General features: G+C 46.9%; 1 protein-coding gene across 2 annotated transcripts in view; it reads right to left on the reverse strand.

Annotated features, from left to right (window-relative positions):
• Window positions 1-7,898: 7,898 nt before the first annotated feature.
• Dcaf5 (DDB1 and CUL4 associated factor 5) overlaps window positions 7,899-16,098 on the reverse strand; it is a 96,418-nt gene continuing 88,218 nt past the window's right edge. For both annotated transcript variants that reach the window (XM_051148388.1, XM_051148381.1), the window contains exon 9: window positions 7,899-9,767. In XM_051148388.1, the coding sequence (XP_051004345.1) occupies window positions 8,019-9,767 (1,749 nt within the window). In that variant the 3' untranslated portion in view covers window positions 7,899-8,018. The remainder of the gene's footprint in view (window positions 9,768-16,098) is intronic.

Consider the following 16,098-nt stretch of genomic DNA (forward strand, 5'->3'; position numbering starts at 1 on the left):
CTCACAGAGATCTGCTTTTCTCTGCTTGGATTAATGGCATGTGCCACCACACTCGGCTCCCCATGGTGCCTCTTTAAAGGCACGCCTTTAATCCCAGCACTCGGGAGCCAGAGGCAGGCAGATCGCTGTGAGTTTTAGGCCAGCCAGGTCTACAAAGCAAGTCCAGGACAGCCAAGGATCCATAGAGAAACCATGTCTTGAAAAACCAAAAAAAAAAAACAAAAAACAAAACAAAAACCCAAACAAAACCAACAAAAAACAAAAGGCAGAAGAGTGTTGCAGAAGTCTTAGAGAATCCACGTGTGTGATGTGTATGGCTTTGTCCTCGTTTTGCTCTCCTCGTAATAGGCTCTTTTTAAAGTGAAAGCAACAACCCTGCTTGACAGACGCCAGCCCTAAGTGAACAGTCGGTCAGTCCTCGGCAATGGCACTGGAGGTCTGCTGGCAGCTGGGGATGGGAGAGTAGCAGCTACGGTGCCTAGGGCTCCCCCAAAGCTGCTGCCATTTCATTCCTTTCAAAGCTTCTGGTTTTCTAGATGCTTCTGTGGCTCGCTTTACTCCGAAGTGTTCAGGAAAAGAAGGGGGCCCTAGCTTTGCAACACTGAACTTCATTTGCGTATGTGCTCCAGTGCATGCTGAGAATAAAGATTGAGACATGACATTTTTAGAGAGTCCACAGGGCACTCTACCTCTATTTCTGGTCAGCATTTTGCTTTATAGCAGTGTCATGGATGATGGTCAACAGGTCATTAGACCTGAAGGAAGACAGGTTTGTGAGCACAAGAAAGGTGGATTTCATAACCAGAGAAGCCTAGGACTACAGTGCTGGAATCCCAACTAGAGCAGATGAGCTGGTATTTTTAAAATGTATTTAATTTTATGTGCATTGGTGTCAAGAGCCCTTGGAACTGGAATTACAGATAGTTGTGAGCTGTCATGTGGGTGCTGGGAATTGAACCTAGGTCCTTTAGAAGAGCAGACAGTGCTCTTAACTACTGAGCCAAAAAAAAAAAAAAAAAAAAAAAAGCTTGACTCCCTCCATCCCCAAATACAGTGTTTCTCTGTGTAGTCCTTGCTGCCCTGGAACTCACTCTGTAGACCAGGCTGGCCTTGAACTCAGAGTTTCACCTGTCTCTGCCTTCCAAGTGCTGGCATTAAAGGTGTGCACTAGCACTGTCTGGCTTTTTTTTTTTTTTTTTTTTTTTTTTTTTTTTTTTTGTGGTGGTGGTGGTGGTGGTAGGGCATTGTTTATTTTAAGACAAGGTCTCACTATGTAGCATTGGCTTTGCACTCCCCATCCCTGCGCCTCCGCCTCCCAGGTGCTGAGATTACAGCACCATCCTAGCTGGGCTTTGTAAACCTGATCCCCAGCAATTTCAGTGTTTTGGGTAAGTCTGACTCTTGTTTAGAAGCTCCTATTGTCTCCCCAGCATCAGCCCAGCCTACCCTTCCTTCACTCCAAGTGGAACCCAAGAGCTTACCTTCTTCTGGATTCCTGGAGGGTGAAGAGGGGTTCATGCAGTGTTTAGCAGGGCTAAACTGTCCCCTCAGGAATAATTTAATCCCCCTGCCTTATGACGCGCTTGTCTACTGGACTTGAAACCCGGGGAAGAGAAGCAGTAGACAGACTGCAGGTGACTAGGCTTAACCATGTTCCTGAGCGACACAAGCAGCACCCCACCGAATCTGTAGGAACTCAAATGATGACATCTTGGTAGGTCTCTCCATGGGAGGTCCAAGCTGGGCAACTGGTGATCCAGGCACTGACCTCTGCCAGCCAGCTGTTTCCCAAGAGATAATCATGTGCAGAATCAGATAAAGCTGAGATCAGCTGCCTGAGTTCAAGCCTCAGCACCACAAAACAAGCAAATCCACCCCAGACCCAGAGGAGGCATGAACTCCAAACTGCTTGTCCCTGCTAGTTGCAGAAGGGAACGATTTGGCTTGCAGTTGGAAGATTCCACTTGAAAGATGCTTTTCCTCATGGGGCCCTTTTGAGTCAGGGTCATTCTATACAGCCTCGGCTGTCCTGGAACTCACTGTGTAGGCCTCCAAAGTGCTGGGATTAAAGGTGTACACCACTACACATAGCTACTAGGACCTTTCTTGAACTTAAGCCCATGCATGCTTTAAACCTGACCAATCAGGCTCTCCCTTACTATTGCTGTATGTTGTGATCCAGCCCCAGTCACACTTGGTAGAGTGAGGCTGTAAGGAACTTCATGAAGGAAGCCAAGCCCCAGGAAGCACATTCAGGAAGCCCTGCAACTGGAACTTGATTTTCCATTTTCATAATGGGACAAAAGCAGCTGGTGAGGGCCTTTCCCCTTATGCTGTATGGTCAGCTCCAAAGCACTGTTGCTGCTGCTGCTGCTGGTCCTCCATTTTTTGTTTTGGCTTTTGTTTTGGCCTACACAGTGAGTTTCTCTGTGTGTAACAGGCCAGGCTGTGCTGGAACTTAGAGATCTCCCTGCCTCTGCCTCCCAAGTGCTAGGATTAAAGGCTTGCACCCGGCTTCCAATGTGCTTTTTAGGCTTTGGCTCTTCGGGGTTTTGTCTGACCCATGATGCTCTGTTCTAGCCTCCTTTCAGGCAGATGTACTTTACTTGGAACCACTTCACCTTTAGTCTAATTCCATTGCCTCTTTGCCACCACCAATGCAAACCCCTCCCCTCTCACATTTCTCTGCCCAACCCGAGAACCACAACCATGTCCCTGTATTGTTAAGTCGGCTCCTTTAATGAGGCAGGTGGTGAACTTCACCTTTCCTTCCTTGGCTAGTCAGACTTCCTTGTTGGTTTAGCTTCTTTTTGGAGGAGCTACTGTGTTATTTTTAATTATTAATATTATTAGTATTATCAGTGTGCCCGGCTAGCAATCAATCAAGACACAAACACCTGTTATATTTTAAAATAGCCTTAGTTAACCTGGGGCAGGGCAGACATTAGTCCTCTAAACTACTTCCCATGGTGGGGCAGGTATGGATACCTGCCCCAATCCCATGACATCTGCTTCTAATAATTTCTACCAAGCTACCTCCCATCCATAATCCCAAATACTTGCTGTTTTCCATCTGGGCCAAATCTCCATCCACACCAGCCACGTGCTTCAGCCATGGCAGCTTTCTCCTCCTCCTCAGTCTTTCTTCTTTCTTCCTCCTCCTTCTTCCCAGGATTCCTCTCTGTCTCCCTCTAAGCCTCGACACCTTAGTTACACCTCTATCTCATTTGCCCTGCCCAGGTGTGTGGCCTTCTATTAATCAAAAAAAGGGGGGGGGGGTTTCACAGAGACAGCAAGTAGTAATTAGCATCAAAATACATCAGACCATCCCCCAACAATAAAGAACACACACACACACACCCTGCATGGAGAACTGGTTAACCCTTCTTTGGCATATGCAGCACTTTTCCATGGCTTTCCCCTTTCCAGGTTCTCTTAGGGTTGGCCCAGAACCAGGTCCAAAAACTCCGCAGAACCCTTCCATACATTATAACGTGAGCTGAGGGACTCCTCCTGCTCTACGTTTCCATTCCAAAAAGCATCTTACCTACTAGCAATAAAATACAATTAGAGTTCAGATGGGTCAGATTATAATTTATACTGTTAGACACAATGGATCTTTGAAGACAATGAAAATTACGTTGTTTATTCAGACTCATGTTTTCTTTTCTTTTTTCCTTTGCAAGATAGGGTTTCTCTGTGTGGCCCTGGCTGTCCTGAAACTCACTTTGTAGACCAGGCTGGCCTTGAACTCATTTGCAGATCCGCCTGTGGGAAAGAATAAGCCTTGTCACAGGTGGGAGCAGTCTTGGCGGGCTTTACCCTTGGGGCACCCCATGAATACCTTGTGACAGACTGAGTGGAGTCATCCTGGGTCTGGAATTCAGGAAGCAGACCTGGGAACCCCACCTGGACTATTGTCTTTCTAATTGACCCTCACCAGGAGAAGGAGATGGTCTTTCCCACGTGACTCAGGGAGTTGGGGAAGAGAGAACAACAGTCAGCTGGGCGAGAGAGCGCGGGGAGAGCAGTGGACCAGCTGGACCAGCACGCAGGCCAGAGAGACACCTAAGGACCCGTCCCATGGTCCCATGGAACGGCTACCGGAAGGTTCACTCTTTTGTCCCTTTAACCTTTTTCCTTCTTGTATAAGCTAGTTGGGTTGTATAATAAAGTTTTATTGTAAAAAAACAGCCAACATCCGCCTGCCTCTGCCTCCTGAGTGCTGGGATTAAAGGACAAATTGATCAAATGCTCAAGGACAAATGACTATTCTGACTGGAATAACCCTACTGGAGAGAGCCACACAGCTTACCAAAGGCCATTACCCTAGAGTTAGGTATGATGGTGTGTGTGTCTGTGTCCATCTGCAATTCTAGTACCCTGGCTGAAGCAGGATTATAAGCTACTTAGTGAATCCCTGTCCTAAAAAGAAAAAAAAAAAGAAAAAAAAAAAAAAAAGATACAGGCGGGAATGGTAGTTTACATTAGCAGCTGAAGGCAGGAGGACTGTCAGTTGAGGACTAGCCTGGGCTATACCACGAGACTGTGATTGTTTTGAAGCAAAACACAATAAATAGAAATAAAACATCTACCGCCCCACCCCCACCCTAAATACCAAACCTAAACTTCCCAACAAAAACCAAGGCCATTATCCAGGGCTCTGGAGTGTGACTGCACCTTAGTGTCTCTCATGGCATACTACACAGTTGTACTCGGGTTGTACGGAAAGAACAGGCTTCCTCTGAAGGGTGTTTTTCTGACAAGCCTTGGTGGGTAGGAATGTTTCAGTTACACATATTTATCAGTCTTATAGGAATGACACGTGTTCTGCTATTTTTTACTCCCCTCTCTCAGTTTTTTTGAGACAGTTTCTCTGTGTAGCCTTGGCTGTCCTGGAACTTATAGAGACCTGCCTGTCTCTGCCTCCCAAGTGCTGGGATCAAAGGCCTGAGCCACGACGCCTGGCCTCTGTTCTCTTTTTAAAGTTTGCAATGGACCTAAGATGTCATGAAAAGCATCATGGTGTTTGGAAGCACCAGAAAACATCTGCTGGGGGATGCTGGGGGTGGTACTTCACTGCAATGTGAAATTCCAACTAACAAAAATGCCAGTTCCAGGATCTCATCATCTTGAGTCCCTGAGTCTGGAGAAGGAGACCAAGTGGACACAGCCTTTCATTGCCAGATGTGACCTTTGTCTCAAAACCTAGAAGTGACATGACCACTGTCAGACATGGTATTTGTCTTCTAGCCTTTAGTGTGGCTTTAACTCAAGTTTTCAACTGGACAGGAATGAAAACGGCCAAGAAATAAAGGAAGAGGGTGTCTAAGCAACCAAGTCTTCCCAGGAAGAGAGGAGGGAGCCGGGGAGAAGTGGTTAATAGGTTTATTTGCATATACACAGAGGAGAGTCAGCATTGCTGGGTGAGAAGAGGCAGGGCTGTGAGGAGGTAAGGCTTCAGCAGAGGAAGGCACCTTGACAGACAACACGAGACTCCTATTAAATCAGCACAGTTGCAAACTTCATTTGCCTCAAGCCAACAACTCACTGGACTCATTTATCGGTTGAGAATCATTTACAAAACCAGGTGAGAAATAAAGGGAGGAGAAAGTTTCACTACCTGGACCTGCCACTTCAACATTATGTACAGGATGCAGGAAGAAAGATGCTTAAGAGGCACTTCCAGGAGGCCTTGGCCTCATCAGTGCCCCGCCTGCAAGGAAAACACCACCATGAAGAATCTAGCACATAGGAGGCCTGGATTCTACAATGGTCTAAGCAAAGGGACCTTTGCAGTTGTTCCTGGCCCTCTGGAAAGGTGTGGAGTGGCTAAAATAAGCGCCCCTTTCTCTTTTGCTCTGGTGGTAATTTCGGGGCCCAGCTCCTGACAACCTGAACCTACGGCGCTGGAGTCTCTTGCAAAGATGGAACACATCCCCCAAAGGGGGACCTTTCTCAGCATCTCCAGTTACAGACCAAATGAACTCAGACTTTCCAATGTTTTTTGAGGACCCACATGAGACAGACAGCTTTTAGCATAGAAGACCACACTTGGCACTTGGAAACTAATTATCAATAGCTAATTTTGTTTTCTTCTTCCTCCAGGAAGATACTGTCAATCTGATTAAAGTAAAACAGAACAGAAGAACCAGGTATGCTGACTAAGGGCAAGAGAGACACACACTGAGTAGTTATAACTTTTTTGTATATAAAGGATTAAAAATTCCAATTTAATAATCTTGGGAAAGCAAATGTAAAATGACTTGGGCTTATAAAACCGGAATTTACAATTATCTGTAAATAGTCAAAAGATAAATCATAGAACCATTTTGATTACAAATCTAAAGTAATTCTAACATTGGTTACAGAAGCACTGTCCCACTCCCCAGGGAGAGTCCAGCTGCTGACTGTATGTGTCCCCACCCTACACAGGCGCCTTCCTCTCCTTCCCAAACCGTGCATGCACACCTCAGCCACATCACTCATCTCCTCTCCACAAGGCTCGGAAAGAGGACATATCTGCCTTTTACCAACCACCTTCCTTTTCTAAGAACCCTGGCTCCCAGCACTGAGCATCATCCATTCTTCAGACTCCACAGGTGGTGGTCTCTTGTTCTGGTCCAGCAGGACAGGTCCTCCTTAGAAAGGAACGCTGGGTCAGTGAGGCCACAGTTGCCGTGTGTAAGTCCTCCCTATGCCAGGTCAGCCAGGCTCCAGCTGTCTAGCACCTTTGCATCCAAAGTCCCACTGTTTTCTTTTCCTCCTGCTTTTAACATCTATACCAACAAGACATCTGGGCATCCGTAGGTCTTCCTGTCTTGTACTACCTTTCACTGACAACTCAGGGACTACAATCACCACTACACACTGGAATTTGATATTTTCTTCTCTCCATTGTTACCTACATCAACAGAACAGAATGTCTTCCAGGAGCCAGGAGACAAACCAGAGTCTTGTCTCTCCACACTGCCTAACAGACATCACTACTCTGTGAAGTTCAGGGGAACTCCACAGCCTCTGACAACTGCAAGCCTAGGGAAGGTGCCAGCCCCAATGGCTGATGGACTAGCACTGGACTAAAATACAGTACCACACTCTGCTCTTCACTACGACTCCTTAGCAGTCCTCCACCAGCCATTTCATTAGAGTACAAAGCCCTCCCAAGAGGTCTTTTCTTCTTTCAGCATGCCTGGACTCCATTACCTGGAGCCAAGGAAGCACCTGCTGGCCTGTTAGGAGCCCTGCACGTAGGTGGTTAAAGTGTGTTGTCCACTAGTCATTGGACGGCACCTCACAGCTCTGCCCCTTCTGCAGTGACACAATCAGGGTCTGAGCTCTAGTGTCAACCTCTCATTAGCATGGACAGTGTTCCACTCAGAGCCACAGTGAATGCCCAGTGATGTGTTAGTTGGAAAAAACATGGAACATTTAAGAAAGGAGCCATGTATTCCTCTTCAGCACGGCCAATGAGCCAAAGGAAGGCCTCTTTCCGCTCACCTCTCCTTCCTGTTAGCATAAATCTACAACTCACCGCAGCACAACCTGACCTAAGAGACACTCTTTGTTAGGACCAGGACACCATGTCATGTGAACAATGAACAGGTGAGATAGCAGAAGCCACAGACCGACAGGCCTTTGCTGATGGACAATTAAAAGAAAGGTCTCCTAAGACAACAAACCCACATGTGCCAGTGGGCACACACACACACACAAGAACAAACTGACTATCCCAAGACGGGCTCACTGTCACAGAACCTGCACCGGAATGCTATGCTCACATCTCACTAGAGAAGGACCATTAGGAGTCTGCCCCACACGGCAGAGCACAAGGCAGTGCCAGCTGCACATTCCAACCACTGGTGAGTGGGGGACAGAAGGGAGCAGCAGCAGACACGTTTCAGGCCCTGGTTTTATGTGCCTTTAATACTTTTTCCTTTCCTCTGTGTTCACTAAACAAGAAAAATTATTTTGTAAGGCTACTTTTTTTGTAGCTTTTTGTTTTCCCTTTGTGTTTATCATGTTTTTAATTTCTTCTCTGAGGAGGAATTCTCAGAATCTGTGTCTTCCAATTCAATTCGGTGCCTTTTGAGGGCACTGTGGCCATGAACAACCTTGCTGCTGTCCGTGGCTGAGGGGTCAGTGGGGTCCTCTCTCATTCCAGCACTTGGGGTCTCACAGGCCACTTCAGACCCACAACAATCTTTGTGTACAAGTGTCCCTGTCAGAGATAGGTTATCATGGTCAGTGTCTGGGTGTCCTGCGGAAGAGTAGGCCACTGTCTCCAGCTCCCCAGAGTTCTGCCCATTGTTGTGGGGGTGAAGGGATCGGGGGTGCAAGCGTCCATTGTTGTGGTTGGCACAGAGGGGTTCAAGGCTCCTCTCCTCACTGTCATCAGACTGGGTCCTGGGACAGTTGCTGGATGCACTGTTGAGAGTGGAACCAGATGGCTTGGGGACAGGAGAGGGTGGCTCCTCAGCCCGACTGCTCAGGGCCTTTCCATTAAGCTTCTTGGTTTCAAAAGAGTGTTCTAGAGGCCCACTGTTAGTGTCCTGAGAGTCACCCTCTGCCGCCTCTGCCCACGGATGGTCACTGTGCTCATGGCTAGTGCCACTGCTGGGATTTCTGGTAGACGTCCCTTCTTTATAGGCATCTCTGCTGCAGCCTTCAGGGGGCAGGTCCTGGTCCCTCTGGGCTGTGTCCATGAGACAGGCTTCCTTACTGGAAGACGGGGCGGGGCTGTCTTTGTGGCTGGTTCCCGCTCTTCCTTCATCTGCCTCCCCTGTCACTAAGGAGGGCTCTCCATCTTTGTTACCTGAGTAAGAGATATAGGAGCAGCGGAGCCATTTGTAAGCTTTATAAATCTTTCGCTCAACTGACTCCATGTTGGCAGCTGGTGGTGCCCGGCTTGGCTGAACATCCAGAGTGGAAGCGCTCCGCTCTGGGGAGGAGTTTGGGGAGGAGGAGAGGTCATCCACCTTGATCTGGGGGTAGTCGTAATTGTCCTCTCCAATGTAGGTATTAGCAGGCTTGACTGGAGCATTGGGTCGCTCTTCCCGGGCTGTCTTCTGTCGCCTCCGCATAGCATTTCGCTGCCGGGTGGTGGCTCGGCGTTGGTTCAGTTCTTCTTCATCCTCGGAACTGCTGGAGCTGCTGGAGCTGCTAGATCCATCCTCAGGGCTGGGTGACCGAGGCCGAGGGAAGAGATCTGTGTCCAGTTCGGCCTCACAGGCATTCTCCTCAGAATCAGACTCATTGGACAAGGCCAGGAGGCGCTTGTCCTGGTAGCGACGCAGAGCAGATAGGCGCTGCTGTCGAGAGCCTGCATCCTCACAAGTGGGTGTTGCTGGGGTTGATACCACTGCATTTGTGGCAGTGACACGTAGAGGCCCCAGGTGGAAGGCGTTGTCAGCAGACTCGTCTACTGTGGGAGGTGGGGAGCGGGGCAGTGAGGCTGAGGATTCGGAGTCAGTGTAGCCAGAGCGTTCACTAACCCCCGCATGTAGCTGAAGGATAGTGCTCTCACTGAGGTCACTGTCTGAGTCGGAGCTCCAGCCCTCAATTTCGCGTCGCACCAAAGAGTCAAAGAAAGCCATCATCCGGGGGTCTTCCTGTACTGACTGGTTAGCATAGTCGTGGGACAGGCCACTCCCACTGTTCAATACAAGGCTGATGTACTCTTCGTGGGTGTAGAGGCAGCGGGAATCATCTTCAATTCGACCATCAAGGTCTCCTGTGCATCCTGGCTGCTTGTATGGGCTCCAGATCTACACAGAAGACGAAAAACAAAGCAACCAGGATTGAGTGGGAAGCGTTTGATAGCTGGCCATGGCAAAGACCACTAAAGAGCTCCTCCCAGATGCCCTGTCATTTTAAAGTCACAAGCAACTTTAAAAGTATTTTCTTTCCAGGTCCAATGGCAGTCTTGTAATACCAGTGCCTGGGAGGCTGAGAAAGGAGGGTCACACAAGGCCAACCTGAGCTATATAGTCAGAACTTGTCTAAAAACAAAACAAACCCCCAGGCCCCCCACTTCTCCCCCCAAACCAACTAAAGCTCTCTAGTAGACTGGCTCTTAATAAATGTCTATCAAAAGTGAGGCTTTTGCAGGTGGGTCAGAGCATAGAATTTGGCATAGAATTAGACTTGTGCCGGGCGTGGTGGCGCACGCTTTTAATCCCAGCACTTGGGAGGCAGAGGCAGGCGGATCGCTGTGAGTTCGAGGCCAGCCTGGTCTACAAAGTGAGTCCAGGATGGCCAAGGCTACACAGAGAAACCCTGTCTCGAAAAACCAAAAAAAAAAAAAAAAAAAAAAAAAAAGAATTAGACTTGTATCCAGAGACCTAAGGACGTCTTTAGGCCAAGGATCTCTTTCCCCTCAAATTTTCTTCTAGTATTTTGGAAATTATAACATTAATCTAAGAGGCAGGATGGAAGATGACTTGAATATTAGGCAATGTGATTTTAAAACTCTCAGAAAATTGAACCTATGCACAGAGTGAAAACACACCTTGCCAGGCATGGTGGTGCACTTGGGAGGCAGAGGCAGGCAGGTCTCTGTGAGTTCAAGGCCAGTCTGCGCTACACAGGGCTACATTGTGAGACCCTGCCTAAAAAACAAAACCAACCAACCACACACCCTAAAAACATTTTAGCCTATAGCTCCACTTCTCCCAAACAGCAATATGCTATTTTTAACCAATAAGAATTACTCACTGGCGCTTGATAAGAATAGATAACTGCCTACACTGCACTTCCCTCTTGGACATGCAGCGTCAGTTACCCAGGAAACCGTGTTCTCTTAAGCAGGGAGTTGCTGGCTTGCTCCAGGAAGAGTTGAGGCACAATGTCCCCAAAGGGGTGACTGCAGTTCCATCCTTTACAGGTCTCGTATCATGTCCCCGCAAGTTTAAAGTCAAGTGTTTCTGACTCAAAAGCTGAGCTGTACAGTCCTGTTAACTTATGCAAATGAGAACAAGTAACTCTGCCTGACTGCCAGACAGGTGCACAAAGCAGCATGATTCAGTTACAAGGCCAGCCCACAGCCATGGCATCTTTATGAAAGTCCAGCCATCGTCCTGCCTAACAGGGTGGTGCCTATCTTTAGATGGTACCCAACTTAGAAAACACTAAGAACAAATTCACGTCCTGAGGCCTACTCCTGACACACAGTCCTTGGTGATCCCCAAGTGGTGGTCTCTCTAAAAGATTCCCAGTTCACAGGAGGCTGACGACACCTAAGGCTAACGCTTCTCCTCAGTCAACCCAGTCAACCCCTTCTTTCAGTTTGTTTCCTGTCTACACTTCTCCAAGTATCCTCCTCTCTCTAGCTTCAGACTCTCGCTCAGGAACTTGAAAGGAAGAGTCTTAAACTTTGGTGTGCCCTCCAGAGGAGGGCTGGCTCTGAAGCCCAACTCTTAAGAGACTATGACTCGTTAAGTCACAGATTACAAGATCATGCATTGTTAACAAGCACTCAAAGGGGTCAGCAGAGGTCAGACAGGTTTAGCAACATATAGTAACATACAATATACGTAAAACAAGTAGCAGGAAGCAAAGGTTTTGTTTGAGGGACACTCAAATTCTTTGTGACAGCCAATGGTTGGAAAACACTTGGGCAGTACAAGGCTCCAACCACAGACAATCATCTGTGCAAACAGATTTCTGAGGAAATAAGAGTTTGGTGTCTTAGGAAGGGAGCTTAAGAGTTCAAAAGCTAATCAGCTTAGGATACTTTCTCAGGTCTTATTCTTAATTCTGAGCCAAGTGTTTCATTTTCCCAGTTTACAAATAACAAAATGCTATTAGCCATCTTCCCTAATATGAAAACAAATCTATCCTTCATAGAAATCCACTCTAATAGAAATGGCTTAACAACTTCACAAGCCACTTTAAAATTAAAATTTTTCTTTTATGTATATGAGTGTTTTGCCCACCTTGGAGGCCAGAAGAGGTAGTCAGGTCCCCTGAAATTGGAGTTACAGAAAGTTAGAGGCCACGATATGGGTGCTTGGAATTGATCCCAGGTCCTTCCAGTGCTCTTAATCACTGACCCATTTCTGCATTAAAGGTCAGTTTTATTTTGGCTCAGGAATGTGTCAAGTTGAGCAGAACTGTATATTCCTGAAGGTTGGGGCAATAGAATAAGACTGGATCAAGAGGCAGGAGACTAGCCAGGCGGTGGTGGCACACGCCTTTAATCCCAGCACTCGGGAGCCAGCGGTAGGTAGATCTCTGTGAGTTCGAGGCCAGTCTGATCTATAAAGTAAGACCAGGACAGCCAAGGCTACACAGAGAAACCTTCTGGGGGTAGGGGAGAAGACCTTCTGGGGGTAGGGGAGAAGAGGCAGGAGTCTTGGGAGTGTAGACTCTGTGCTAACTGGTGACCCTGGGTGAGGCGTAGCTCCTTCATCTAAACAGTCAATTAGATGGCCCCTAATGTAGCCCTAAGATTCAGAGTAAAACAAAGCTTTTTCCTAGAAGTCAATGTTTGCAGGAGCCCAAGTCCCATGACTTCCCACAGTCCTAGGCAAATGTCTTCACCGTGGAAAGCCTCCACTTTTTTTTTTTGATTGTTTTGTTTTGTTTTTGTTTTTTGAGACAGGGTTTCTCTGAGTAGCCTTGGCTGTCCTGGACTAACTTTGTAGACCAGGCTGGCCTCGAACTCACAGTGATCCGCCTGCCTCTGCCTCTTGTGTGCTGGGGTTAAAGGCATGCACCACCATGCCCGGCACCTAAGCCTCCATTTTTCAACCACAGTTGTGAGAGTGATAAAATGACCTATGCCACAATTGCGCACCAACAGGCATGCTGTTTCTCTTTAATTTGGTGGCTGAACCCCACAGTCAGAAAGCTTTATGATCAAAGTGCTTTAGCTGGCCATCGGAATTACTGACTCCCTATTGTCCTGGTACTGAACCATTTCAAACAGTTGTGAAACTATCCATTTCTTTACCCCAAAGTCAACAATTCAAAATTGCAGCAGAGCTGGAGCTAGAGAGATGGCTCAGTGGCTAAGAGCACTTGATGCTCTTCCAGAGGGCCCACGTTTGATTCCTAGCACCCACATGACAGCTCACAAACATCTGTAACTCCAGATCCAGGTAATTCAATGTCCTTCTCTTCTGACCTCTGCAGGCACCAGGAATGCATGTAGTGTGCAAACATACGTGCACGTAAAATGCTTGAACACATAATATATATAAATGTTAAAAATTTTAATTAAGTTAGCTGTGAGGGCTGGAGAGATGGCTCAGAGGTTAAGAGCACTGTCTGCTCTTCCAGAGGTCCTGAGTTCAATTCCCAGTTACCACATGATGGCTCACAACCATCTATAATGTGATCTGATGCTCTCTTCTGATGTGCAGGTATACATGGAGATAGAACACTCATAAACATGAAAAAAATACATATATAAAAGAAAATTGTCTTAATTTTTTTAAATTTAAAGACTTAACAGAGAGTTAATGTAGAAGTCATCAAGGAAAAGTGAGAAAAGAAGTGGGGGGGGGGGTGGCTCTGGAGGTGCCTCCTCTGCCCTTCTCTTTAAGTCTATCATTCTTCCAAATCTAGCTCAGACAGTAACCTCTATTGAGATTATCCCAAAGGAGAAAAATTCCTCTTTCTAAAGTGTTTTCTCAGCTGGTTAGTGGTGGCACACACCTTTAATCCTATCACTCAGCTGAGGATTCTCTGTGAGTTCAAGGCCAGCCTGGTCTACACAGAAAAACCATGTCTTGAAAAAACAAAAACAAAAAACTTTTGTCTCTGTGTCTTGGGAACATTTTTATCTTTATTTCTTCTCTCTCCTCCTGGGTCATCAATTCCTAGGGAGATGTGTGAAATCTTTATCCTTACGTCCCTCATAGGGCCAACCATGAACAGCAGGACACAGTAGGTTTATCTCAATAGAGCTTTGAGGGGAAGAAAAGAATCTGCCCCATCCCCTCATGGTTTATCTATAAAACAAATGCCTTCTTTTGCTATGTGTAGGTCTTCAGGGAAGCGAAGGACCTGTTAGAGGTGGGAAGAGGTCAGCTCTCTCCAAGGAGACTGTTTGCCAAGCTGAAAAGGTGACAAAGGATGAGGACAGGAAGGGGGGAGTAGAGAGGAAATCAGCTCTGATGGAGCCACTGATGTGACTCTGAACAAGCAGTAAGCAGCAAAGTGACATTTCATTAAACAGTAACTGTCAGGTCCAGGTAAACCCCAAGGCAAAGCGGGCAGGCCCTCACTTACAAACAGGAGACACACAGACTGCTGCAAATTAGGGGTCTTCTGGGATGCTGTGGGCTCAACAGAGGATTGTGGCCAGCACTTAGTTTCAACCTTCCCACTGCCTCTCCCACACTTATTTTTCCTTTTTTTTTTTTTTTTTCTTGAGACAAAGTCTCACTGTGTAGCTCAGGCTGACCTGTGAATTGTTATCTTCCTGCCTCAGCCTCTTGAGTGCATACCACCAATCCAACCTATAATGCTTTGCATTCTGTGCTATTCCCAGGCAGATGGCAAATGGAGAAATATCTATGAGAAGCCAAAGCAGAGAGCCCCTTTGTGCTTCTCTCTCACTGTGCACACTTAAGGTTTACAGGGCCAAGTGCGCCTCTCTGTCCCTATGGGAACCTGGGGGCAGTGAGTTCCACTGCTCAGTCTGGATAACCTCACAGAGAAAACATTCTCTTCTCTTTCTTGAGAACTTGGCCAGTTTCCAACCTATGACCTTTAGCGTTAGGACTTCAGTTGACTAAACAGTATCTGGGGAGACTCAGCACAGAAGCATCCAAGTACATGCCAGACAGGAATTTCTCTTCTAAAGGAGATGCCCAAGCAGAGAGCTCTCTGAAGAGAATGACGTCAGCAGGCCTATAAAGGGCACATTACAGTGCCAACCTATTAACCATAGGGCAAAGGAGAGGGGAAAGCACTGTGAGGGACAGGGCTATTTCAGTGACTGTCCAAACGAAAGGTGACTGAAATGGTCCAGTCAGCTGTCTACTCCCTTCCCACTAGCAAGTGAATGTGGTGAGTTAAGGCTCCTACCTGGCTCTCCACACATTAAACATGTGACAGCAATTTGTGATTAAATGTCATCATCTGCAGATATAGGGGACTGCAGAGGACTCTGCCAAATGATGCATCTATATCCTCTCCCTTCTAAAGCTCAGGGATCACTGCAGACAGGGACACTGTAAGATGCAGAGGGGATGGATGATTACAGCAAAACTGCTTCCTGGACACAGCAGGGCAGCGGCACATATGAACTCACAGTCAAAGCCACACAAAATCCTAGTGTGGACAGGGAGTTAGGCACGAAGTCCCAACCCCTACGGCATCTGGTTTCTGATGCAGAAAGTTCTGTTTCATTCAGAGACAGAACACAGGAAGCTACAGCCCCACACACCCCCTCATACACACGCCCTACAGCCCCCCATACACACACTCTACACCTCCCCATACACCTCCCATACACACACTCTACACCTCCCCATACACGCCCCCTACATCTCCCCACACACATGCTGAAAGCACTAAGTGGATTAAGTGGACTTAAAAAAATACAAGGCACTAGAGTGGGAGGGGATAAAAGTGGGAACAGGGATGGATCGTAGGGAGTGAATTTGATCAAAATACACTATATGCATGTGTGAAGCTCTCAAACGAGGAGGGGGCTACAATTGGGATGTAAAATGAACAAATATTTTTAAAATCTCAAACAATAAAATACTAAATCATCACAAATAGTTTTACTTTTCCTCTGAGAATTCTTTCAGGTTTTACTGTTATTTAAAACAAACAAACAAAAAATTCAGCCAAGTGTGGTGGCATACGCCTTTAATCCCAGCACTTGGGAGGCAGAGGCAGGTGGATCACTGTGAGTTCGAGGCCAGCCTGGTCTACAAAGTCAGTCTAGGACAGTCAAGGATATACAGAGAAACACTGTCTTCAAAAATAAAAAAAACAAAAACAAAAAACATTGAGAATTTTAAACTATTGTGGGAAGAATAATCTCTCCTTATTTAAAAGTCAAGTTATCATGCGTCCTAAAGAATTTATCATTTTTAGGGGGCAGGAAGCACTTGCCCATACTTACAAGGCCCT

This window comes from Acomys russatus, chromosome 1 (genome assembly GCF_903995435.1).
Source record: "Acomys russatus chromosome 1, mAcoRus1.1, whole genome shotgun sequence".
In the NCBI taxonomy this organism is placed as follows: domain Eukaryota; kingdom Metazoa; phylum Chordata; class Mammalia; order Rodentia; family Muridae; genus Acomys; species Acomys russatus.